The sequence below is a fragment of the Nomascus leucogenys genome, chromosome 12, assembly GCF_006542625.1.
Source record: "Nomascus leucogenys isolate Asia chromosome 12, Asia_NLE_v1, whole genome shotgun sequence".
NCBI classification, from domain to species: Eukaryota; Metazoa; Chordata; class Mammalia; order Primates; family Hylobatidae; genus Nomascus; species Nomascus leucogenys.
Genome location: NC_044392.1, coordinates 45,409,465 through 45,435,405, shown reverse-complemented (window position 1 = coordinate 45,435,405; position 25,941 = coordinate 45,409,465). Strand labels below are relative to the sequence as shown.

The following is a 25,941-nucleotide window of genomic DNA, read 5'->3' as shown; positions in this document are numbered from 1 at the left end:
CCAGCCTAATTTTCTTTAATGTTAATGCTAAACTGTCTTTTCAATTACTAAGTAAAAATTATGAAGGAGTCATTAAATTATGGAATTGTTATATATTAAGGTAATATTTTTCCCCAGATAATTTTAGATCAGTGTTGTCTAACAGAACTTTCTGTGATGATGGAAATGATCTATACATGTATTGTATTGTATCATAGAGTAGCCATTAGCCACATGTGACTTGAGAAATGCAGCTAGTGTGACTGAGGAACTGATTTAAAAAAAGAAAAAAGACCAAAAAGAGAATACCTAAATTTCTTACTATCATGTATCCATTAAATAGAAGAGGTGATCTCTATGTATTATAATGGAAAAATATATAAGTTATACTGCTAAGTGAAAGAAGCAAGTTGCAGATGCAGACCGATATGTATAGTATGATTCTTTTTGTGGAAAAAAATTCTTGTTTGAGATAAATACATGCTTGACTGAATACCCACAGAGTATCTAGAAAGAAACACATAAAACTATTAACCAAGATTTCTCTGTATACCCTCCCATAATGTTTTTTTTTTTTCTTTTTTTAAGATGGAATCTCTCTGTCGCCCAGGCTGGAGTGCAGTGGCTCGATCTTGGCTCACTGCAACCTCCACCTGCTGGGTTCAAGCGATTCTCCTGCCTCAGCATCCCGAGTAGCTGGGACTACAGATGTGCACCACTGTGCCCAGCTAATTTTTATATTTTTAGTAGAGACGGGGTTTCACCATGTTGGTCAGGCTGGTCTCAAACTCCTGACCTCAGGTGATCCACCTGCCTCGGCCCCCAAAAAGTGCTGGGATTATAGGCGTGAGCCATAGAGCCTGGCCCCCATTCCATAATGTTTTAACTTTTCATAATAAATGAGCATCTTTTTTTTTTTCGACAGGGAGTTTTGCTCTTGTTGCCCAGACTGGATACCGCGCCTGGCCATAAATAAGCATCTTTCGTTATAAATAGACGTATACAGCCTGGGCCAAGCATGGTGGCTCACGCCTGTAATCCCAGAACTTTGGGAGGCCGAGGCAGGAAGATCACTTGAGGTCAGGGGTTCGAGACCAGCCTGGCCAACATGGTGAGACACCCCCCACCCCGTCTCTACCAAAAATACAAAAATTAGCCAAGAGTAGTGGTGCGTGCCTGTAATTCCAGCTACTTGGGAGGCTGAGGCAGGAGAATCACTTGAACCTGGGAGACAGAGGTTGCAGTGAGCTGGGATCGTGCCACTGCACTCCAGCCTGGGTGAGAGTGAGACTCTGCCTAAAAAGAAAAACAAAACAAAACACATATATATGTCCTGGGCAACACAGTGGGAACCAATCTCTACAAATGACTTTTTAAAAATTAGCCAAGTGTCGTGGCGTGTGCCTGTAGTCCCGGCTACTCAGAAGGCTGAGCTGGAAGGATTGCTTGAGCCCAGGAGTTTGAGGCTGCAGTGAGCCATGATCATGCCACTGCACTCCAGTGAGGGTGACAGAGTGAGACCCTGTCTCAAAAACAAATATATATATTTTTATATAAATATAAAAATATAAATATATATATACTTATACAGACACACATTTAAAATTCACAATCACTGAAAAATGTGCTGATTAAATCCTAAACTAACTTGATAATTCTTTACTCAACATTTCTACTCAGCTTATATTAATTTGCATTGTTTACATATAACTATTTAATTATCAAATCTTTTTCATCTATTTGTGGGTTTAACTTATCAATATAAATTCTTTATTTCTTTAGGAATAGAATACTGCCTTCATAATTCATAATCTCTACAGTACTTTCTATATAAGTCTCTTCACAGCAAGTTCTTTTTTTTTTTTTTTTTTTTGAGACAGAGTCTTACTCTGTCGCCCAGGCTGGAGTACAGAGGGGCGATCTCGGCTCGCTGCAAGATCTGCCTCCCGAGTTCACACCATTCTCCTGCCTCAGCCTCCCAAGTAGCTGGGACTACAGGCACCCGCCACCACGCCCGGCTAATTTTTTTTTTTTTTGTATTTTTAGTAGAGACAGGGTTTCACCATGTTAGCCAGGATGGTCTCGATCTCCTGACCTCATGATCTGCTTGCCTCAGCCTCCCAAAGCGCTGGGATTACAGGTGTGAAACACTGCGCCTGGCCAGCAAGTTCTTAACAAACATTGCTGAATAATGGAAGAGCCCATAATAATGAGTAGTGTGCACAGGTTTGGACTCCATCTGTCTGGATGCAAGAACTGCAATAGATAGCTTCTGCCCACACCACACAAATGGGTCAGCCAATATTATTCTCAGAGCACTCATTTAACGAAGATGCTGAAAAATCATTTAGGGGGGATTCTTCTGAGTTCTGCTTAGCTTTTAGTACCCTGATTGTGGAATATGTCCTCTGAGCTTAATCACTTTTTTGACTTATTAACAATGTCAGTATTTACCCAGCTGATATACTCCTCCAGTATTGTCTTTTAACTCAACTGGTAGATCTGGAGGCCACACCCATCCTAATCATTGGCTTTGTGTGCTCTTTTAAAAATCTGTCCGAATAGGCACATACAAAAATACTGAAGTTGCTGGGTGTGGTGGCTCACGCCTGTAATCCCAGCACTTTAGGAGGCCAAGGCGGGCGGATCACCTGAGGTTAGGAGTTCAAGACCAGCCTGACCAATATGGTGAAACCCCGTCTCTACTAAAAATACAAAATTAGCCGGGTATGGTGGCATGTGCCTGTAATCCCAGCTACTAGGGAGGCAGAGGCAGGAGAACTGCTTGAACCTGAGAGGTGGAGGTGGCAGTGAGCCAAGATCGCACCATTGTACTCCAGCCTGGGTGACAAGAGTGAGACTCTGTCTCAAACAAAACAAAACAAAACAAAACAAAACTGAAGTTTTATTTTAAGAAAAGAGGATTTTCACACCCCCCCCAACCATTAGTCCAATTCCCCAATCAACCTTTAATCTTGCACTCTTACCTTTCCCAGACCAGTAGTTTCCAATCCTTTAGATATATCAGAATTAGATCCCCAGATCATACTCATTAGATTCCGATTCAGTAGGTAAGGGGTGAAGCCCTGAAATCTCTATCTTTAATAAACATCACCCTATATATCCATACACTCCTCAATTCTGATTCAAGTTCTCGGAACCAAATTATGAGAAACGAAATCCTGAAAGTCAGTTCTGCCTGGCCTTTCCTTCCCAATAGCTACCATCTCAGGCCTTTGAACCAAAGTGATGAAAATGAGCACCAAAGCTGCTGCTACCGATAAAGCTAGGAGAACCTGACTTTCTTACTGTAATTATTTTGTATTAGCCTGGGTCAAAGATAAAAAGCACAGCTTATTATGAAGGCCAGGAGCAGCGGCTCACGCCTGTAGTCCCAGAACTTTGGGAGGCCGAGGTGGGCAGATCACCTGAGGTCGGGAGTTCAATACCAGCCTGACCAACATGGAGAAACCCCATCTCTACTAAAAATACAAAATTAGCCAGGCGTGGTGGCACATGCCTGTAATCCAGCTACTTAGGAGGATGAGGCAGGAAAATCGCTTGAACCCGGGAGGCAGAGGTTGCGGTGAGCCGAGATCATGCCATTGCACTCCAGCCTGGGCAACAAGGGCAAAACTCCGTCTCAAAACAAAACAAAACAAAACAAAAAATACAGCTCATTATGAAAAGTCATATCTTTTTAAAAAATTGTTTAGGCCGGGCATGGTGGCCTGGCATGGTGGCTCATACCTGTAATCCCAGCACTTTGGGAAGCCAAGGTGGGTGGACCACTTGAGATGAGGAGTTCGAGACCAGCCTGACCAACATGGTGAAACCCTGACTCTACTAAAAATACAAAATTAGCCAGGTGTAAAAATACGCCACCATGCCTGTAATCCCAGCTACTTGGGAGGCTGAGACATGAGAATTGCTTGAACCTGAGAGGCAGAGGTTGCGATGAGCCGAGATCGCACCATTGCACTCCAGTCTAGGGGACAAGAGTGAAACTCTGTCTCAAAAAAAATATGGTTTAGGCCGGGTGCGGTGGCTCAAGCCTGTAATCCCAGCACTTTGGGAGGCTGAGGCGAGTGGAACACAAGGTCAGGAGTTCGAGACAAGCCTGGCCAACGTGGTGAAACCCCATCTCTACTAAAAACACAAAAATTAGCTGGGCATGGTAGCATGTACCTGTAGTCCCAGCTACTCTGGAGGCTGAGGCAGAAGAGTCACTTGAACCCGGGCGGAGGTTGCAGTGAGCAGGGATTGTGCCACTGCACTCCAGCTTGGGCAACAGAGCCAGACTCCGTCTCAAAAAAAAAAAATAAAAGGTTTAACTTACCGTGAAACGTCTCTGATTGAGACATGTTCCTAGAATATTAAACTGGGTTCTACTCCTAGGAGTATAACAAATTGATTCTGTAACTTTGAGCAAGACAATGAATTTCTCTGAGATTTCACTGTCTACAAAGTGGTTAGAACTATCTGTCCTTGGGCAACCCACTCGGGTCCCCTTCCACGCTGTAGAAGCTTTGTTCTTTAACTCTTCACAATAAATCTGCTGCTGCTCAAAAAAAAAAAAAAAAAAAAAAAGGAACTATCTGTCCTCTATCTGTCCTGTCCATTCCTTTTTGTGGAGATTTCTGAACCTGGTAGAAACAGGAAGTGTCAATAAACTTTAAAAGATACGTATCTCCCAAAAATCATATAAAAATTTCATGTCTTTGGATATGTACATTTCTTTCTGGGGGAAGCCTGCATAGTTTTCATCAGATTGTCAAAAGGGTGAGGAATGGAAAACTCAGAAGCTTAGACTCCTATCAGAATGACTAATGGGATAATATATCAGTTGCTAATTATTAAGGAACTGATTCTATACTTTACATGTTAATGACTCAGCTTCAAACTCCATCTTTTTCTCCTTACACAATTTTTTTCATTTTGTGGCTTGTTAGCCCCTCTACTACAGAGGGTGGGTAAAAAAAAGAAATATGCTAAGATTTAAAACAATTTGCTTCTTGTTATTTTCTCTCTCTTTTTTAAAATTTTATTTTATTTTAAAAATAGAAATGCCGGGCGCGGTGGCTCACGCCTGTAATCCCAGCACTTTGGGAGGCCAAGGCGGGTGGATCACCTGAGGTCAGGATTTCGAGGCCAGTCTGACCAATATGGTGAAACCCTGTCTCTACTAAAAATACAAAAATTAGCCAGGCGAGGTGGCAGGCGCATGTAATCCCAACTACTGAGGAGGCCGAGACAGGAGAATTGCTTGAACCCAGTAGGCAGAGGTTGCAGTGAGCCGAGGTCACACCACTGCACTCCAGTCTGGGCGACAGAGAGAGACTCTGTCTGAAGAAAAAAAAAAAAATAGAAATGAGGTCTCACTGTGTTTCCCAGGCTGGTCTTGACTTCCTGGCCTCAAGCAATCCTCATGCCTTGGCTTCCCATGGTACTGGGATTACAGGCATAAGCCACCATGCCTGGACTATCTTTTGTAAATGTTTGAGAAAAGTCTTAAATTTAAATTTATGATTAAAATTTAATTATTCTTATCCCCACATTAATGTGGAAAACTAAAAAGTAACTACACATTGAAAACTCTCACAGATGCATATAAAACTATTATCAGTAGTCCCTCTGGGGAACGAAACTTGAACCTTGGTGTCAAAGGCTTTGGAAAGGACTGGTAGGAAAATGAAGTGCCAATAAATAAACTCTAAGAGATACATAAACCCAAAAAAAAAAATTAAAAATTTCATGTATGTAGATATGTACATTTTACTTGGGGGGGAAGGCTTTAATTGTTTTATTTCTGTAATATTTGATTTCTTTATACCAAGCATATATTACTCTTACAGTTTTACAGTGAAAAAAGAGAAAACTCTGGAAAGAATATATCCTACAGAACCCAGCATATAGAGTATATCATGTCACTTCTACTCAGACACCTCCTCTTCTCCCTGTCACTGTTTTCAAAAATCTTTCCAAGGTCCATTTCAATTACCAGCTCTTTCATGTAGCTGTCTCTGATCATCCTAAACAAAAGTTACCCTGTCCTCTTCTAAAACCTACAACAGCATTTACGCCACTTTGATGGCATATCTGAGTTTATTCAACAACTTCATTCATTTACAATATACTGGCTGAGCGCGATGGCTCACTCCTGTAATCTCAGCACTTTGGGAGGCAGAGGCAGGAGGATCGCTTGAGCGCAGGAGTTCGAGACCAGCCAAGACAACATGGCAAAACCCCAACTCTACAAAAAATACGAAAATTGGCCGGGCATGATGGCACAAGCCTGTATTCCCAGCTATTCGGGAGGCTGAGGTGGGAGAATTACTTGCGCCAAGGAGGTCAAGGCTGCAGTGAGCTAAGATCTCACCACTGCACTCCAGCCTGGGTGTCAGAGTTAGACCCTGTCTCACACACACACACAAAAATACAATGTATTGTGAACCTACCAATGGGCCAGGCACCCTGTCATTCATAAAGCTTTTATTCCATGACCAAATGATTATGCTCCTTTATCTCTCACAGATTCTAGCATAATGCCTTGTATAAAGAAAGTACTCAAACATTTGCCAAATGATATACAATATAACTATTAATAGTATCATAAGGTACATTCAAGACCTGTTATTTTCTTTCATTCACTTATCCTGACTTACTCCTAGCATTACCTACCCAACCATTTACTCAGTCTATTTCTTTTTTTTTTTTTTGAGATGGAGTCTCCCTCTGTTGCCAGGCGGGAGTGCAGTGGGGCGATCTCGGCTCGCTACGATCTCTGCCTGCCAGGTTCAAGTGATTCTCCTGCCTCAGCCTCCTGAGTAGCTGGGACTACAGGCGTGCACCACCACGCCCAGCAAATTTTTGTATTTTTAGTAGAGACGGGGTTTCACCCTGTTGGCCAGGATGGTCTCAATCTCTTGACCTTGTGATCCACCTGCCTCGGCCTCCCAAAGAGCTGGGATAATAGGCGTGAGCCACCACGCCCGGCCTACTTAGTCTGTTTCCATCCAAACTTTTATCTGATCAATATTTCTTCCCCATTTCTGATAATACCATTATTTCTTTAGGGTCACTACATACTTCAACCACACTGTTCTATGAGGTGCTATCAAATCACCAGACTCCATGCTGAACAGTCTCCCTATCAATCCCATGAAATGCCAAGAGACTGGGCATGAGATCAAACCAAGTCGATCTGACTTGTTCCCCTGGATTTAATAACTGGAGCTTGCAGGGGAGAGTCTTGAAGTGTAGACAAAGCAAAAAGTAATCATGGAGTGCTTATGAACAGAGTTCTAACCTTGTAGAAAAATAAATGTGAGAATGGAGCTGAGTGACAAAAGGAAGTAAAATGGAGAGGAAAGGGGGATCCTAATAGTGCCTCAGTTCCACTGCTGATTTACTGCACTTCCCAAAGTCTGGTTTCATTTCACCCCAGCAAGATAGAGTTAGGATTCTTTCACTTGCATCATGAAGACCCTAACTAACACAGTGTTCTTTTGGTAAATCATTGAACCCTAATGAAATCATATATAAAATTTTGAGTGGGCCAGGCACAGTGGCTCATGCCTGTAATCCTAGCTCTTTGGGAGGCCGAGGTGGGAGGATCACTTGAGGCAGGAGTTTAAGACCAGCCTTAGCAACATTTCTCTATAGAAATTTTTTAAAAATTAGCCAGGCAAGGTGCTGCGTGCCTGTAATCTCAGCTACTTGGGAGGCTGAGACCTGAGGAGCATCTCTTGAGCCCAGGAGTTTAGGGCTACAGTGAGCTATGATCACCCCACTGTGATCCACCCTGTTTTGGGATGGTGTCTCAAAAACAAAAGACAACAACAGAACTACGTGTGCATGTATGTTTCCAGGGATTCAAATCTTAGCATTCAACAATCTTAGGATTCAAAAGATTCCTTACCCAGAAAAAGAAATGTTAAGAATTGGCCCAGGCATGGTGGCTCATGCCTATAATTCTGGCATTCAGGAGGCCAAGGTAGGCGGATTGTTTGAGGCCAGGAGTTTGGGAACAGCCTGGGCAACACAGTGAGATCTCGTTTCTACAAAAAATAAAAACTTAGTTGGGCACAGTGGCATGTGCCTGTAGTCCTAGCTACTCAGTGGGATAAGGGGTAGGATTGCTTGAGCCCAGGAGGTCAAGGTTGCAATGAACCGTGACTGCAACACTGCACTCAGCCTGGGTGACAGAGTGAGACCCTGTCTCAGAAAAAAAAAAAAAAAGAAAAATTAACTACTGATTTAAGATAAATTATCAGTTAAATACAAATTAAATCACTTAACCCAAACCATTCCATTCTATACCCTTCCAAATACTAAAAATTTTACAACAGATGATGGACAGTATACATAATAAATCACAAACCAAAACTTACCTTCATTCCCTACATCATCATTCATAAGTCCCCCTAGCCACATCTTCCAGTCCTCATCATCTGCTGTATTGGGGTCATACATATCTGGAGTGATGTCTGGAGCTTGGAGCTCTGCCTCTAGTTGGCCCAGGGGAACATCTTTCAGGGGCATCTTAGAACGTGTTCGAAATGCAATGAGACTGTCATCCATGGGCTGGACAATGGAGAAAGAAAAACAAGTCACTGAGTGAGTGATGTTCCCAAAGCTCATCATCACTCCTTTTCTTCTCATCTTAGCTTAAGTAACAGGATCTTTCCTCTAAAAAATTTGGATTTATTATTGTTTGAGAAACTTTAAGAAACACGACATAAAAAAGAAATAAAATAAATGACATCAGTTTGAAACCAACATTTTAGGAAAATTTATAACAGCTTTATTGATATGTAATTCACATACCATAAAATTTACCCTTTTAAAAATGTGTGGCCTGTCTCTGGCCGCTTTCAGTTAGCATAATGCATTCAAATCCCACCCTATTTTAATATCTATCAATACTTTTTTTTTTTTTTTGAGACGGAGTCTTGCTTTGTTGCCCAGGCTGGAATGCAGTGGTGCCATCTCGGCTCACTGCAACCTCTGCCTCTTGGGTTCAAGTGATTCTCCTGCCTCAGCCTCCCAAGGAGCTGGGATTACAGGCACCAGCCACGACATCCAACTAATTTTTGTATTTTTACTAGAAACGGAGTTTCACCATGTTGGGCAAGCTGGTCTCGAACTCCTGACCTCAGGTGATCTGCCCGCCTCAGCCTCCCAAAGTGTTCGGATTACAGTTGTGAGCCACCATGCCTGGCCTCTTTTTTTTTTTTTTTTTTTTTAAGAGACAGAGTCTCAATCTGTCACCCAGGCTACAGCACTGGCACAATCAGAGCTGACTGCAGCTTCGAACTCCTGGGCTCAAACAATTCTCCTGCCTCAGCCTCCCAAGTAGCTAGGACTACAGGTGTGTGCCACCACACCTGGCAAATTTTTGTATTTTTAGTAGAAATGGGGTTTCACCATGTTGGCCAGGCTTGTCTTGAATTCCTGACCTCAGGGGATCTACCTGCTCAGCCTCCCAAAGTGTTGGGATTACAGGTGTGAGCCACTGGATCCATACTCAGCTAATTTTTTTCATTTTTTGTAGAGATTGGGAGGGGACTCCCTATGCTGCCCGGGCAAGTTTTGAACTCCTGGACTGGGCTCAAGTAATCCCCCTGCCTTGGCCTTCCTAACTGCTGGGATTAAAGGCATGGTGGTATGTGCCTGTGGTACCAGCTACTCAAGAGGCTGAGTCAGGAGAATTGCTTGGGTTTAGGAGTTCGAGGTGACAGTGAGCCATGTACCACTACACTCCAGTCACCATGCCTGGCCCCGAACTCCTTTTTATCACCCAATAATATCCCATTGTATGGATATACCACTTTTGTTTATCCATTTATCTGTTGATGGAATCCAGGTTGTTTCCACCGTGGGGCAATTAAGAATAATACCGCTGGCTGAATGCATTGGCTCACACCTGCAATCCCAACATTGTGGGAGGCCCAGGAGGAACTGCTTGAAGCTAGAAGTTTGAGACCAGCCTGGGTAACATAGTGAGACCTCATCTCTGCCACAAACAAACAAATTAGTTGGGTGTGGTGGCACCAATTGTAGTCCCAGCTACTTAGGAGGCTGAAAGAGAAGGATCTCTTGAGACCAGGAGATCAAGGCTGTAGTGAGACATGATTGCACCATAGTAGTCCAACCTAAGCAACAGAGTGAGACATCTCAAAAAAAGAAAAAAAAAAAAAAAAAAAAACAAAACAGGGCCAGGCACAGTGGTTCACATCTGTACATCTATAACCCAGCACCTTGACAGGCTGTGGTGATAAGATCACTTGAGTCTAGGAGTTCAAGACCAGCTGGGCAACACAGCAAGGCCCCCATCTCTACAAAAAATAAAAAATTAGCTGGAAGTGGTGGCATATGCCTGTAGTTCCAGCTATGCAAGGGCCAACGTGGGCGGATCACTTGAACACAGGAGGTTGAGGCTGCAGTAAGCTGAGATCATACCACTGCACTCCAGCCTGGGCCAACAGAGCAATACTCTCATTTAAGATATTTATTTAAAAAAATGTGGCTGGGCGCAATGGCTCACACCTGTAACCCCATCACTTTGGGAGGACAAAGTCGGCGGATCACGAGGTCAGAAGATCAAGACCATCCTGGCTAACAGTGAAACCCCATCTCTATAAAAAATACAAAAAATTAGCTGGGCATGGTGGCAGGCGCCTGTAGTCCCAACTACTCGGGAGGCTGAGGCAGGAGAATGGCGTGAACCTGGGAGGCAGAGCTTGCAGTGAGCTGAGATCGCACCACTGCACTCCAGTCTGGGTGACAGAGCCAGACGCTGTCTCTAAAAAAAAAAAAAAGAAAAGAAAATCAGAAAATGTGAGACCTCCATCTTTGTACTTTTTTAAGACTGTTTTGGCTATTCTGGGCCTGTGCAATTCCACATGAATTTTAGGATTAGGTTGTTAATTTCCACAAAAATGGTAGCTAGGATTTGGATAGGGACTGCATTGAATCTATAGATCAATTTGGGAAGCTTTCCCTAGACTACACTGCATCAACCTCCTAATGGGTTTCTGTTTACCCTCTTGCTTTACTCTAGTCCATTTCCCACACGTTAACCAAAAGGAATTTTTAACATTAATCCAAAAATATCACAAAAATCTTTTCTTATTTATTTATTTTTTGAGATGGAGTCTCACTCTTTCCTAGGCTGGAGTGCAATGGCATGATCTCAGCTCACTGCAACCTCCACTCCCCACTTCAAGCGATTCTCCCACCTCAGCCTCCTAAGTAACTGGGATTACAGGTGTGCGCCACCACATCCGGTACATTTTTTATACGTCTTGTTAGAGGTTTTACCATGTTGGCCAGGCTGGTCTCGAACTCCTGACCTCAGGTGATCCACCCGCCTCGGCCTACCAAAGTGCTGGGATTACAGGAATGAGCCACCACACCGGGCATCTGTTCTAATGTTTAAAATAAAATCTACACTCCTTATCATGGTTTCCTAAGACCTTCATGATCTAGCTCTTGCCTTGCTCTCTGACCTCATTTCTACCTCTCTTTTTCACGATCCCACTCTTCATGTAGTTTCTGTTCCTTAACCATGCCAAGGTTGTTTCTATCTTAGCGACTTAGCATGTGCTGTTTCTTCCATATAGAGCACTTTTTCTCCCCACATCTTTTACATGCCTGGCTTCCTCTCATTCAGATCTCAGTTTAAATGCCATCTCCTCAAAGAGGCCTTTTTTATTTTTGTTTTTTTGTTTTGTTTTTTGACAGTCTTGCTCTGTCGCCCAGGCTAGAGTGCTGTAGCGTGATCACAGCTTACTGCAGCCTCGACCTCCTAGGCTCAGCCTCCCAAGTAGCTGAGGCTACAGGTGCGTGCCAGCATGCCCAGCTAAGTTTTGTGTTTTTTTGGTAGGGACAAGGTCTCACTATGTTACCCAGGCTTGTCTTGACCTCCTGGGCTCAAGTGATCTGCTCTCCTTGGCCTCCTAAAGTGTTGGGATTATGGGCATAAGCCACCAAACCCGACCCTGTTTTTTTTATTTTTTTAAAAAAGTTCTCATACTATTGCCCATGCTGGAGTATAGGGGTGCAGTCATGGCTCACTGTAGTCTCAAACTCCCAGGCTTAATCAATCCTCCTGCCTCAGCCACCAAGCAGCTAAGAATACAGGCATGCACCACCACACCTATATAATTTTTCTGAGTTTTTGCAGAGATGGTGTCTCACTATATTGCCTAGGCTGGTCTCAAACTCCTAGCCTCAAGCAATCTTCTAGCCTAGGACTCCCAAAGTGATGGAATTACAGCCAAGGAGGTCTTTTTTGATCAGCCTATCTAAAGTTCTCTGACAGGAAGTTTCATATTTCCTCATTTTAATTTAGTTCATAGCATTTAACCACATCTGAATTTACTTGTTTATATGTTTATAGTCTATCTCTCCTGAATAGACTGTAAGTTCCATGAAGAACAATTTTTTCTGTCTTCTACACTGTTGTTTCTCAACTTCAACCATTCAGTATGTGTTTGGTAAATAAATGGTTAGATAAAAAACTATTACTGCTCCTACTACTACATACTCAAAAGCATGGTGATTAAATGACTCAGAGCTATTCCATTCAAAATTCTATTTTTAATTATACGTAATTATATATTTATATATAATTATATACTATATGTAATTATATATTTATATATAATTACATACTATATGTAATTATATATTTATATATAATTACATACTATATAATTATATATTTATAATTACATACTATATAATTATATATTTATAATTACATACTATATAATTATATATTTATAATTACATACTATATAATTATATATTTATAATTACATACTATATAATTATATATTTATAATTACATACTATATAATTATATATTTATAATTACATACTATATAATTATATATTTATAATTACATACTATATAATTATATATTTATAATTACATACTATATAATTATATATTTATAATTACATACTATATAATTATATATTTATAATTATATACTATATAATTATATATTTATAATTATATACTATATGTAATTATATATTTATATATAATTATATACTATATGTAATTATATATAATTATATATATATGTATATATATATAATATAATTATATACTATATGTAATTATATATATTATATATATATATTATATACTATATGTAATTATATATATATTATTTTATTATTATTTTTTTTATATATTATTATATATATAATTATATACTATATGTAATTATATATTTATATATAATTATATACTATATGTAATTATATATTTATATATAATTATATACTATATGTAATTATATATATAATTATATACTATATGTAATTATATATATAATTATATACTATATGTAATTATATATTTATATATAATTATATACTATATGTAATTATATATTTATATATAATTATATACTATATGTAATTATATATTTATATATAATTATATACTATATGTAATTATATATTTATATATAATTATATACTATATGTAATTATATATTTATATATAATTATATACTATATGTAATTATATATTTATTATATTATATTATTTTATTTATATATAATTATATACTATATGTAATTATATATTTATATATAATTATATACTATATGTAATTATATATTTATATATATTATATACTATATGTAATTATATATTTATATATAATTATATACTATATGTAATTATATATTTATATATAATTATATACTATATGTAATTATATATTTATATATAATTATATACTATATGTAATTATATATTTATATATAATTATATACTATATGTAATTATATATTTATATATAATTATATACTATATGTAATTATATATTATAATTATAAATATATATAAATAAATTATAATTATAATATATAATTATAATTACATATATATATTTTTGAAATGGAGTCTTGCTCTGTCACCCAGGCTGGAGTGCATTGGTGCCATCTCGGCTCACTGCAACCTCCGCTTCCTGGGTTCAAGCAATTTTCGTGCCTCAGCCTCCCGACTAGCTGGGATTACAGGCACTTGCCACCATGCCCAGCTAATTTTTGTATTTTTAGTGGAGACAGGGTTTCACCATGTTGACCAGGCTAGTCTCAAACTTGACCTCGGGTGATCCACCCACCTGGGCCTCCCAAAGTGCTGGGATTACAGGTGTGAGCCACTGTACCCAGTCTTAATTATATTTTTTAATTTTAGGATTTCTTTTTAAATTATTATATCATACTTTAAAATTTTAGGACAGACATATTTTTCACTGACCTGCAAGAATGATAGGGGAAACTTGGAACATTAAAATTTACTGGCTAAGGCCAGGCGTGGTGGCTCACGCCTGTAATCCCAGCACTTTGGGAGGCCAAGGCGGGTGGATCACGAGGTCAAGAGATCGAGACCATCCTGGCTAACATGGTGAAACCCCGTCTCTGCTAAAAAATACAAAAAATTAGCTGGGCATGGTGCGGGCGCCTGTAGCCCCAGCTACTCGGGAGGCTGAGGCAGTAGAATGACGTGAACCCGGTAGGCGGAGCTTGCAGTGAGCCGAGATCACGCCACCACACTCCAGCCTGGGCGACGGAGTGAGACTCTGTCTCAAAAAAAAAAAAAAAAAAATTGGCCGGGCGCGGTGGCTCACGCTTGTAATCCCAGCACTTTGGGAGGCCGAGGCGGGCGGATCACGAGGTCAGGAGATCGAGACCACAATGAAACCCCGTCTCTACTAAAAATACAAAAAAATTAGCCAGGCGTGGTGGCGGGCGCCTGTAGTCCCAGCTACCTGGAGAGGCTGAGGCAGGAGAATGGCGTGAACCCGGCAGGCGGAGCTTGCAGTGAGCCGAGATGCGCCACTGCACTCCAGCCTGGGCGACAGAGCGAGACTCCGTCTCAAAAAAAAAAAAAAAAAAAATTTACTGGCCAAGGCCAGGCGCAGCGGCTCATGCCTGTAATCCCAGCACTTTAGGAGGTTGACAGGGGTGGATCACCTAAGGCCAGTTCAAAACCAGCCTGGCCAACAATAAAACCCTGTGTCTCTACTAAAAAATACAAAACATTAGCTGGCGTAGTGGTGCGGGCCTCTGGTCCCAGCTACTCAGGAGGCTGAGGCACGAGAATCGCTTGAACCCGGGAGGCAGACGTTGCAGTCAGCTGAGATCACACCACCGAACTCCAGCCTGCGTGACGGACTGTGACTCCATATCCAAAAAAAAAAAAATTACTCGCTAAATGTTACAATTACAAAGTCATCATTTGACAATGACCATAGTAATGACTGTTTCAAGAAAGAATAATCAGGCCAAGTGTGGTGGCTCGCGCCTGTAATCCCAGCATTTTGGGAGGCCGAGGCGGGCAGATCACGAGGTCAGGAGATCGAGACCACCCTGGCTAACATGGGGAAACCACATCTCTACTAAAAATACAAAAAATTAGCCGGGCATGGTGCGGGCGCCTGTAGTCCCAGCTACTCAGGAGGCTGAGGCAATAGAATTACATGAACCCGGGAGGCGGAGCTTGCAGTGAGCCGAAATTGCGCCACTGCACTCCAGCCTGGAGGACAGAGCAAGACTCTGTCTCAAAAAAAAAAAAAAAAAAAGAAGAAAAAATAATCAATGGATGCTAATATTAGTGTGAGAAAAATAATTTGATTAATTGGGCTGGGCGCATTGGCTCACGTCTGTAATTCCAGCGCTCTGGAAGGCAAAGGTGGGCAGATCACTTGAGGTCAGGAGTTCAAGACCAGCCTGGCCAATGTGGTGAAACCTCATCTCTACTAAAAATACAAAAAATTAGCTGGGTATGGTGGTGTGTGCCTGTAATACCAGCTACTCGGGAGGCTGAGGCAAGAGAATCGCTTGAACCCCGGAAGTGCAGGTTGCAGTGACCCAAGATGGCACCACTGCACTCCAGCCTGGGTGACAGGCAAGACTCTGTCTCAAAAAAAAAAAAAAGAAGGCTGGGCGCGGTGGCTGACACATGTAATCTCAGCACTTTGGGAGGCCGAGACGGGTGGATCATGAGGTCAGGAGATCGAGATCATCCTGGCTAACACAGTGAAACCCCATTTCTACTAAAAAATACAAAAATTAGCCAGGCATGGTGGCGGGCACCTGTAATCCCAGCTACTCAGGAGGCTAATGCAGGAGAACCACTTGAACCCGGGAAGCAGAGGTGCAGTGAGCCGAGGTTGCGCCACTGCACTCCAGCCTGGGCAAGAGAGTGAGACTCCATCTACGAAAAAAAAAAAAAGAAAGAAAGGAATTCGGCTTTGAAGTATATCCCCATATGATATATACTAATTAAAAATGGAAAATAATAACTTTATAATGGGAAAACCAAGCACACACCACCTTAACCAAGTGATGAAAGTTAACATGACAGGCATCATGTGCCTTCTGATATGATGCAATGAGAAACACACATCACTCTTCCAGTATTTGTAACAAAAGTGCAGAACCTGAATCTAATTAAAAGGAAATATTAGAAAAATAAAAATTGAAGAACATTCTACAAAATAAGTGGTGTATATTCCACAAAACTGTCAAGGTTATAAAAGACAAAGACTGAGAAACTGTTCCAGATTAGAGACTAAAGAATAAGACAATTAAATAGGTATTTAATCCAGGGTTGAATGCTGAATAGGGAAAACAAATTTTTTTCCTCCAACATAAAGGGCATTATTGGGACAATAGATAAAACCAGAATAAGCACTTTAATATATTATGTAATATTACTGTATCTTGATTTTTTTTTTTTTTTTTTTTTTTTTTTTGAGACACAGTCTCTCTCCATTGCCCAGGCTGGAGTGCAGTGGCGCAATCTCAGCTCACTGCAACCTCTGCCTCCCGTTGTATTTTTAGTCCAGATGGGGGTTTCACCATGTTGGCCAGGCTGTTCTCGAACTCCTGACCTCAAGTGATCCACCAACTTTGGCCTCTCAAAGTGCTAGGATTACAGGCATGAGCCACCGCGCACAGCCTGTATCCTGATTTTGATTAACGCACTATTATACTGTGTTAATACAAGATAATAAACTCATTTTTAGAAAATATACACAAAAGCACGTAGAGGTAAAATGGCATCATGCCTGCACCACACTCTATGATTCAGAAAACAATATATGTATACACAGAGAAATATATGTATACACAGAGAAAGAGGAAGAAAACCATCAAGCAATTGTGGTAAAAGGTTAATTTGGGGGAATTTGGGTGAAGCTTTTTCCTATGTTCTACATTTTAAAATGCTCTCTGCTACATGGTTCATTTCTTCCTTAGAAACTGCCATTCTCAGCCAGGCACGGTGGTTCACACCAGAGGCTAAGGTGGGAGGATCACTTGAGCCCAGGAGTTCGATACCAGCCTGAGCAAAAATATAGGGAGACCTCATCTCTACAAAAAACTAAAAAATTAGCTGGGTGTGGTGGCATATACCTGTCCCACCTACTCGGGAGGCTGAGGTGGGAAGATCACTTGAGTCTGGGAGGCGGAGGTTGCAGTGGGCCAAGATCACACCACTGCACTCAAGCCTGGGTGACAGGGTGACACCCTGTCTCAAAAAAAAAAAAAAAAACCCAAACTGCCATTGTCACTTTGAGCAGAAAATAGCACTAGCCAAATATAAAGTATCAAAGACTCTTACTTATATATAAAATTGTAGTTATCTTTTCCTCTCCCTTCCCAGCCTGAGCAACAACTACATTACTCCACTTGACTTTCTCAGTGAAGTACAGTTTTAATATTTACCTGGAAAGAATCCATGCAGACTGGACTGGAAGCCAGCTCCTCATCTACCGCATGTAACTTCTCCATGAAAGTACTATCTCTGGTCTGTTTCGGCTTTGGAGGGGGCGGGGGCCCCATGGGCACTACCTCAGCACTGATGTGCCTGATGGCTGGTGTGGTGACTTTCTCAGCCTGATTAAAAGAGGTGACTGCATCAAAAAAGGAAGGAGGGAAGAAAGAAAGAGAAAGCAAGGAAAGGAAAAAAAGAGAGGGAAAAAGAGGCAGACTTTCCATACACCATTGTCCTTTCTCTTCTCTAGTTAGAGGTACATAAAAACAAAGACACCAAGTGTATTGATCTAATTAGTTTTCATCCTGTTTCTAGAGAAGTCAACAGAATGCTACTTAGTTTACCAAAATGTGGGAAATTAATAACAATGGCTTTAGGACAATATTAAAAAGCACAGATATGAAAGAAGAGAAGGGTAGGAGAAAAGAAACTCTGCTAGTTGCACATTTTTGGCCCCTTAATGAGAACTCAGGAAAGTTCTTTGGCTATCACTGAGTTACAGCCTTCTCTGAACTGTTTACTAACTTAAGAAACTCTGAAAAAGGGTGACAGCCCAGAATCACCATGGATAAATAATCTACTTATACAGTTAAAAAATCTACTTAGACAGTTATGTCTAACATCTCTTTTGTATGATGCCAATTTACCTCTGATAATATGCCACTCTCCTCATCTGTTTCAGTCATCTCAGAAGACTGCTTCAATCTGGATTTCTTTGCCCCACGTGGAGATGAAGCAGTGCTTTCAACATCACTTTCCAATAAGCTCTATAAAATAAATCCAGTTCACCTTAATATTTATGCCCCTACCTCATTCCACAAAGTCTGAAGTATCTCAAGAGAAGGAATCATAAAATATCAATCACTCAGCCTGGCCAACATGGTGAACACCCGTCTCTACTAAAAATACAAAAATAAGCTGGGCGTGGTGGCGTGCACCTGTAATCCCAGCTACTCGGGAGGCTGAGGCAGGAGTATCACTTGAATCCAGGAGATGGAGGTTGCAGTGACCCGAGATCACGCCACTGCACTCCAGCCTGGGTGGCAGAGCGAGGCTCTGTCTCAAAAAAATTAATAAATAAATAAAATAAAATCCATCACTCAACTAGTTACAGTAACAGAAAATAAAATTTAAATAGAAACTTAAAGGCCAGGTGCAGTGTCTTATGCCTGTAATCCCAGCACTTTGGAAGGCTGAGGCGGGTGGATCACTTGAGGTCAGAAGTTCGAGACCAGCCTGGCCAACATGGTGAAACCCCGTCTCTACTAAAAATACAAAAATTAGCCAGGCATGGTAGCGCATGCCTGTAATCCCAGCTACTCAGGAGGCTGAGGCAGGAGAATCGCTTGAACCCAGGAGGTGGAGATGGCAGTGAGCCAACATCACACACTGCACTCCATGGGCAACAGAGGAGACTCAAAAAAAAAAATCCTAAAGGTGGGGACAGGGATCAGACCACTATCCTAATCTGCATTACAAAGTGTAAGGCCTTGGTCTAAAATCCTTTTACAGAACAATTCGAAGAACACATTAAGAAACAGGTCAACACATTAACACAGCAATGAAAGTGAACAAAGTATAGCTAAAACCAATAGCATAAATGAATCTCAAAAGCATAATGTTGAATTTTAAAAAGCTAGGAACAAAACATATAAACATGGGTCCATTTATATAAAGTTCAAAACAGTAACAATTGAACTACAGTGTGTATAGATACATATTGAGGTGATACAACTATAAAGAAAAGCAAAGAAATAATTACTAAAAGGCAGGGTGGTGGTTATTTTTAGGGGGAGGGAGGTGATTGTGACTGGGGAGGCTATACAGGGGGTGTCCTAGTAATGTTATATTTCTTGACTTTGCTATGAGTTTCATGAGGATTTGCATTATAATAACCAAAGCTATACATTTTTATTCTATGCACGTTTCTATGCTATATTTCATAATATAACAAATTTTAAAATTAAGGGAGTATAAAGGGCAGAAAAACAGCTTAAAGCACAGAAATGAGCTGAAAAAAGAACCATGTCTCAATCCTCTCTACAAGTGACATTACTAAGGAAGCAAAGTATACCCTGCTCTATTAAGACAAATATTACCAACTAACATTCACTGACCTCTTCAGCAGTTTCATCTTCTTCTTCATCATCCGGCTGGTATTCTTCATCTGAGGAATCATCTTCTTCAAGGTGGATATCCACAAACTGAGGAGGCTACATTAGTACAATTAGAAAGAAATGAAGTAATGGGAAACACAAATCATACGTATTTGGAAAATAAGGGGAAGAAGCAGGGCAGAAAAAAAAAAATCCTAAGAGCATAATGTACAGCTAAAGCAAATAACACGAGGCAGAGGTTAAAGTGAATTCCATGAGATGCAAACCTAAGAGTAATAGAATGGAAAAAAACAAAGCTGGAATTAAAACAAAGATTGATCAAGAAAAGTTAAAGAGGAAGTACTTAAGTTTCAAAACCGATGAAGTCTTTCTGGAAAAGAATAACAATTATTTCTTCCAAGTTTACCTTCATTTCATTGGCCTTCTTAATTGGTGAAATATTCCATGTTGGAATTACCTACCAACAAAGAATATAAATAATTAAGTTATCTTAACTGAAATAATTGTTTTTCATGTTTACTTCCTCTGTACCATCACTAACAGCCATATACTTAACAAGTAACTGCAGTGATCTAGAGGTGTTGATTATCCCTGAGGGTATACTCTCAATTATTTGTTAGAGTTAGAAAGAAGGAAACCAGGAAAGAATCTATTACTGTCATTAGCATTTCTGCCTTACACCTGGTAAGCCTCACTTCTTTCTATAAATGAAGAAAACAATGTCTACCTTGTTCATATCACAGCTGTGGTTTACATGGAACAACAGATGTGAAAACTATTTATAAATTATTAAACTACACAAACCTAAGATATTTTGGTTACAGTAGTCTTTCAACAGCAATATATTTTTGTAATCAGTTACATGAATCCACCGTAAGTACAACTCCAAAAAGCCAGCCATGAAAAGCTTTTATGGACTATTCTGTCTATGGGGTGGCCCTGCTCTGCCTATGGGCTTTTTTTTTATTAAAAAAAAAAAAAAGTTTTTACCAGGGGATTTAGGGCAAAGTTTCATGTTGTCCACACTTATTTTTCCAATAGTACAGGAAAAAACAACACAGAAAGATATAAAGCAAATATGGCAAAATATTACTCTTGGAATTTAGATTCATTGTAACAATCTTTCAACTTTTTGAATGTCTGAAAAGTTTTATAAGAGCTAGGGGGAAAGTTTTTCTTGTTTTTGTTTTGAGACAGGATCTTGCCCTGTTGCCCAGGCTAGAGCAGTAGCACAATCAGAGCTCACTGCAGCCTCAAATTCCTGAACTCAAGCAATCCTCCTGCCTCGCTCTACTGATTAGCTAGGACTACAGGCATGCCTCCTCACCAGGCCTCACTAATTTCTTAAATTTTTTGTAGAGATGGAGTCTCATTAGGTTTCCCAGGCTGGTCTCAAAATCCTGGGCTCAAACAATCCTCCCACCTCAGCTTCTCAAAGCACTGGGATTGTAGGTGTGAGCCACCACATCTAGCCTAAAGAACTTTTTTAAAGTTCTTATATACTGCTGATAAAATGCCATTGAGGATGTATAATTTCTTGACCATTTAAGTGTAACCCAACCAAAATCACCTTATGAACAAAAGCCAACTGGCCATTAGGTTCTGTCTCTAAAAGGAGTCTTAGCTTCTCAAATCAAATCAGTCCTATGTTCTGACCATTTATCTAGTGCTGTGTAGGTGAGACCAATATAGGGTAAAGGGAATGATGTGATTCAGGCCCATTTCCCTTTCCTACCTACTGCCAAATCCATTAGAAAGGCAAGCCAGCATTCAGAAGTGTCCTGGAGTCAGTCTAGTAAGAATTAAGAAGGCCAAGTATAGTGGCTCATGCCTGTAATCCCCGCATGTAGGGAGATCAAGGCAAAAGGATCACTTGAGGCCAGGCGTTTGAGTTCAGCCTGGGCAACACAGCAAGACCCTATTTCTACAAAAGAATGTTTCAAAAAAACCAATTAGCTGGGCATGGTGGCACATGCCTGTAGGCCTAGCTGTCTGCGAGGCTGAGGCAGGAAGATCCCTTCAGCACAGGAGTTCAAGGCTGCAGTGAGCTATGATTAGGCCACTGTACTCTAGCCTGAGCAACAGAGCAAGTCTCTTAAAAAAAAAAAGACAGAAAGAAAGAATTAAGAAGCAAGAGATCTACATTTTAATACTTGCTCTCCTACGTAAACCATACAGTCTTGGATGGCCCAACTTCTCCACATCTATATTCATGGCCAATAAACATAATCCAGAGCCTAATTATCTCCTTGGATTTTTTTCCCCAAATCAAATAAAGAATTAATGTTAATTATATTCTTTTTTTTTTTTTTTTAGGACAGAGTCTTGCTCTATCACCTAGGCTGAAGTGCAGTGGCATGATCTCCGCTCACTGCAACCTCCCCCTCCTGAGTTCAAGCGATCCTCTCGTCTCTGTAGCTGGGATTACAGGCGCCCACCACACACCTGGCTAATTGTTGTATTTTTAGTAGAGACGGGGTTTCGCCATGTTGGCCAGGCTGGTCTCAAACTCCTGACCTCAGGTGATCCACCTGCCTCGGCCTCCCAAAGTGCTGGGATTACAAGCATGAGCCACCGCGCCCAGCCATGTTAATTATATTTTATATGTCAAGTAGACTTCATAGAACTTCCTCATTGATGGCTGCTTTCATCATAGCTACCACCTATTCATTTGTGAACACATCCTAGAGAAAGATGAAATTTCAATTTATGCAACAAGGGTTAGTCAACCAGACCAAAAAAAGTGATGTGACTGCCAAAAAAAGGGTCAATTTGACCTTAGGCTACTTTAGGAGAAATATGTAATCTGGAACACTGTGGAGATAATCTAACTACTAGTCAAACCACATCTGGTTCAGTAGAATCTTCTTTTGGCATACTTTTAAAAGGATATGGGACAGGCACAGTGGCTCACGCCTGTAATCCTAGCACGTTGGGAGGCCAAGGTGGGCAATCACATGGGTCAATTCGAAACCAGCCTGGCCAAAATGGTGAAACCCCATCTCTACTAAAACTACAAAAATTAGATGGGTGTGGTGGTGCATGCCTCTAGTCCCAGCTACTCAGCAGGCTGAGGCATGAGAGTCGCCTGAACCTGGGAGCCAGAGGTGGCAGTGAGCTGAGATCGCACCACTGCACTCCAGCCTAGGTGACAGAGTGAGACTCCATCTCAAAACAAAAAGGCCAGGCACAGTGGCTCATGCCTGTAATCCCAGTACTTTGGGAGGCCAAGGCGGGCAGATAACTTGAGGTCAGGAGTTTGAAACCAGGCTGGCCAAACATGGTGCAACCCCATCTCTACTAAAAATAAAAAAAAATACAAAAAAATTAGCCGGGCATGGTGGCACGCACCTGTAATCCCAGCTACTCAGGAGGCTGAGGCAGGAGAATCACTTGAACTTGGGAGGCGGAGGTTGCAGTGAGCCAGAATCATGCCACTGCACTCCAGCCTGGACGATGAAGCAAGACTCCATCTCAAAAAAAAGGGGGGAGAAATTGGGGAATGTATAGCCAAGAAAAGAATGTTATGAAATGACACACTAGTTTTCTTCAACTGTAGGAAAAGTAATGTGGAAGAATACACCAATTTCTTCTCTTGCTTTTTTTTCTAGACAAGGTCTCATTATGTTGCCCAGGCTGGTCTTGAACTCCTGGCTTCAAGCAATCTTCCTACCTCCACCTCCCAAAGTGCTGGGATTACAGGCATGAGCCACCACGCCCAGCCTAGACCTGTTTCTTCTATCAGTCTCCAAGGAATAAAACCAGGACAGATAAAACCTATGATACATATTTTCATTCTGTAAGACAAATCTTCCTTACTATCAGAAATATAATGAACTCCCTCATGACTATTACCTGCCTTGTAAGCACAAACTAGTCAAGTGCTTATTAAGAAGGATATAGCATAGCTCCAAGCACCAAAGAGCTTGCTGTACCAGAATACTTCAGATGTCTTCAAGTGGTTCTCAACACTTTAGTATTCAAAAGAATTAACTGTTGTGTTTTTGCCAATGCATATTCCAAGGCCCTGCCCATGGGTCCTGATTCTCAGGTCTAGGGTGGGCCCAAAAGTATGGAAATTTTTTTTGTTTTTGTTTTTTTGAGACAGTCTCACTCCATTGCCCAGGCTGTAGTGCAGTGGTGCAATCTCCACTCACTGCAACCTCTGCCTCCCGGGTTCAAGTGATTCTTGTGCCTCAGCCTCCCAAGCAGCTGGGATTATTGGCACACACCACCATGCCCAGCTAATTTTTGTATTTTTAGTAGAGACAGAGTTTCACTATGTTGGCCAGGCTGGTCTCGAACTCCTGACTTCAAGTGATCCACCTGCCTCGGCCTCCCAAAGTGCTGGGATTACAGGCATGAGCCACTACACCAAGCCAAAAGTATGCATTTTTAATAAGCATGCCTGAGGGATCCCACACCAAAGTGATTTTTATGCAACTGGCCCCTGGAACACACTATGAAAAATACTACACACTTTGCAACATGTGTTGTAACATAAAGAGAAAAACTGGTCTCACCCATTGATTTCAACCATTCCAAATGGTTATCTATCTAGCAATTCCAAAAAGCAATGCTTCGTATCTACTAAAATAAACTATGATCATTATAGCTTATGATCATGTAGAAACAATTCTACTGTCTTTTACAAATATTTCTTTAAAGAGGCAAATTCAGACCACAATCTTTCCTATATTTTTCCCTGTGGGTGAATTAGATCCTATTTACCAAGCTAAAAAAAAACCAACCAATAAAAAAACAGAATACTTACCACTCCTTTTTCCACTACTTCCTTCAGTTTAGAGCGTGTCATTTTAGGCTCCTAAGGAGAAAAAAACAGAAAGGAAATACTCAATAAAAATCACAGCGCAGTGAGGTGGCTCGTGCCTGTAATCCTAGCATTTTAGGGGCCAAGGTGGGAGGATGGCTTGAGGCCAGGAGTTTGAGACCAGCCTGAGAAACATAGTGAGACACTCCCCTACAAAAAAATTGTTTTAAATTAGCTGGGCATAGTTGCATGCTCCTGTAGTCCCAGCTACTCAAGAGGCTGAACTGGGAGGATCGCACAGTCCAGCTTAGGAGTTTGAGTCTAGCCTTGGTGACAGAGCAAGACCCTGTCTCTAAAAAAATAATAATAATAAAATAACAAGGCCAGGCGCGGTGGCTCACACCTGTAATCCCAGCACTTTGGGAGGCTGAGGCGGGCAGATCACAAGGTCAGGAGATCGAGACCGTCCTGGCTAACGTGGTGAAACCCCGTCTCTATTAAAAATACAAAAAATTAGCCGGGCGTGGTTGCAGGCGCCTGTAGTCCCAGCTACTCAGGAGGCTGAGGCAGGACAATGGCCTGAACCCGGGAGGCGGAGCTTGCAGTGAGCCAAGATCGCGCCACTGCACTCCAGCCTGGGCGACAGAGTGAGACTCCGTCTCAAAAATAAAATAAAATAATAATAATAATAAAATAACAAAATAAGTAAAAATTACCATGTAATTCTTATGTTTTGAGATGCTAACTTTAACCCCAGCTGCCAAACTGTTTACAAACTCCTAAGTGACCTCCTACCCTTAGCCAGTTTACAGATAACTCTGTTCCAAGACATTAAAAGAGTGATAATCAACTACTCACAAACATTGGCATATCTTCCGTCTCACTTATGGCTGCTTTCATCATAGCTACCACGTGTTCATTTGTGATTACTTCCTGGAGAAAGATGAAATTTCACTTTATGCAACAAGGGTTTGTCACCTAGACAATACTCATCTCTCCATGTAACTGTTAGACCTATGTACAGGACAAATGAGAACCACATACTTGAATAGCATCAGACTGGGGTAAAGCAAGGCAACTGAAAGCAAAGAAGGCAGAAGTTTTGGCCAGAACCACACAGTTTCAAACAATGTAGCAGCAAATGAACCAATCTCATTAGTTGCTACTAGGAACAGGAATGGCTCACATAAAAGGAGATCCTGAGGTAAGTAACTATATGCTTAAGAGAAAGAGTAACAAAGAGCAAAGGCTCTGCAAAT

At 40.9% G+C, this 25,941-nt stretch overlaps 1 protein-coding gene across 4 annotated transcripts in view; it reads right to left on the bottom strand.

The window, feature by feature from the left end:
- The window catches only part of GON4L (gon-4 like), a 112,029-nt gene that overhangs the window by 48,212 nt on the left and 37,876 nt on the right, over positions 1 to 25,941 (bottom strand). For all 4 annotated transcript variants that reach the window (XM_030824261.1, XM_030824262.1, XM_030824264.1 and 1 more), the window contains exons 5-11: positions 25,541 to 25,615; positions 24,686 to 24,736; positions 20,318 to 20,368; positions 19,912 to 20,007; positions 18,442 to 18,561; positions 17,746 to 17,916; positions 8,373 to 8,565 (exon numbers count right to left, since the gene is read on the bottom strand). In XM_030824261.1, the coding sequence (XP_030680121.1) occupies positions 8,373 to 8,565; positions 17,746 to 17,916; positions 18,442 to 18,561; positions 19,912 to 20,007; positions 20,318 to 20,368; positions 24,686 to 24,736; positions 25,541 to 25,615 (757 nt within the window). The remainder of the gene's footprint in view (positions 1 to 8,372; positions 8,566 to 17,745; positions 17,917 to 18,441; positions 18,562 to 19,911; positions 20,008 to 20,317; positions 20,369 to 24,685; positions 24,737 to 25,540; positions 25,616 to 25,941) is intronic.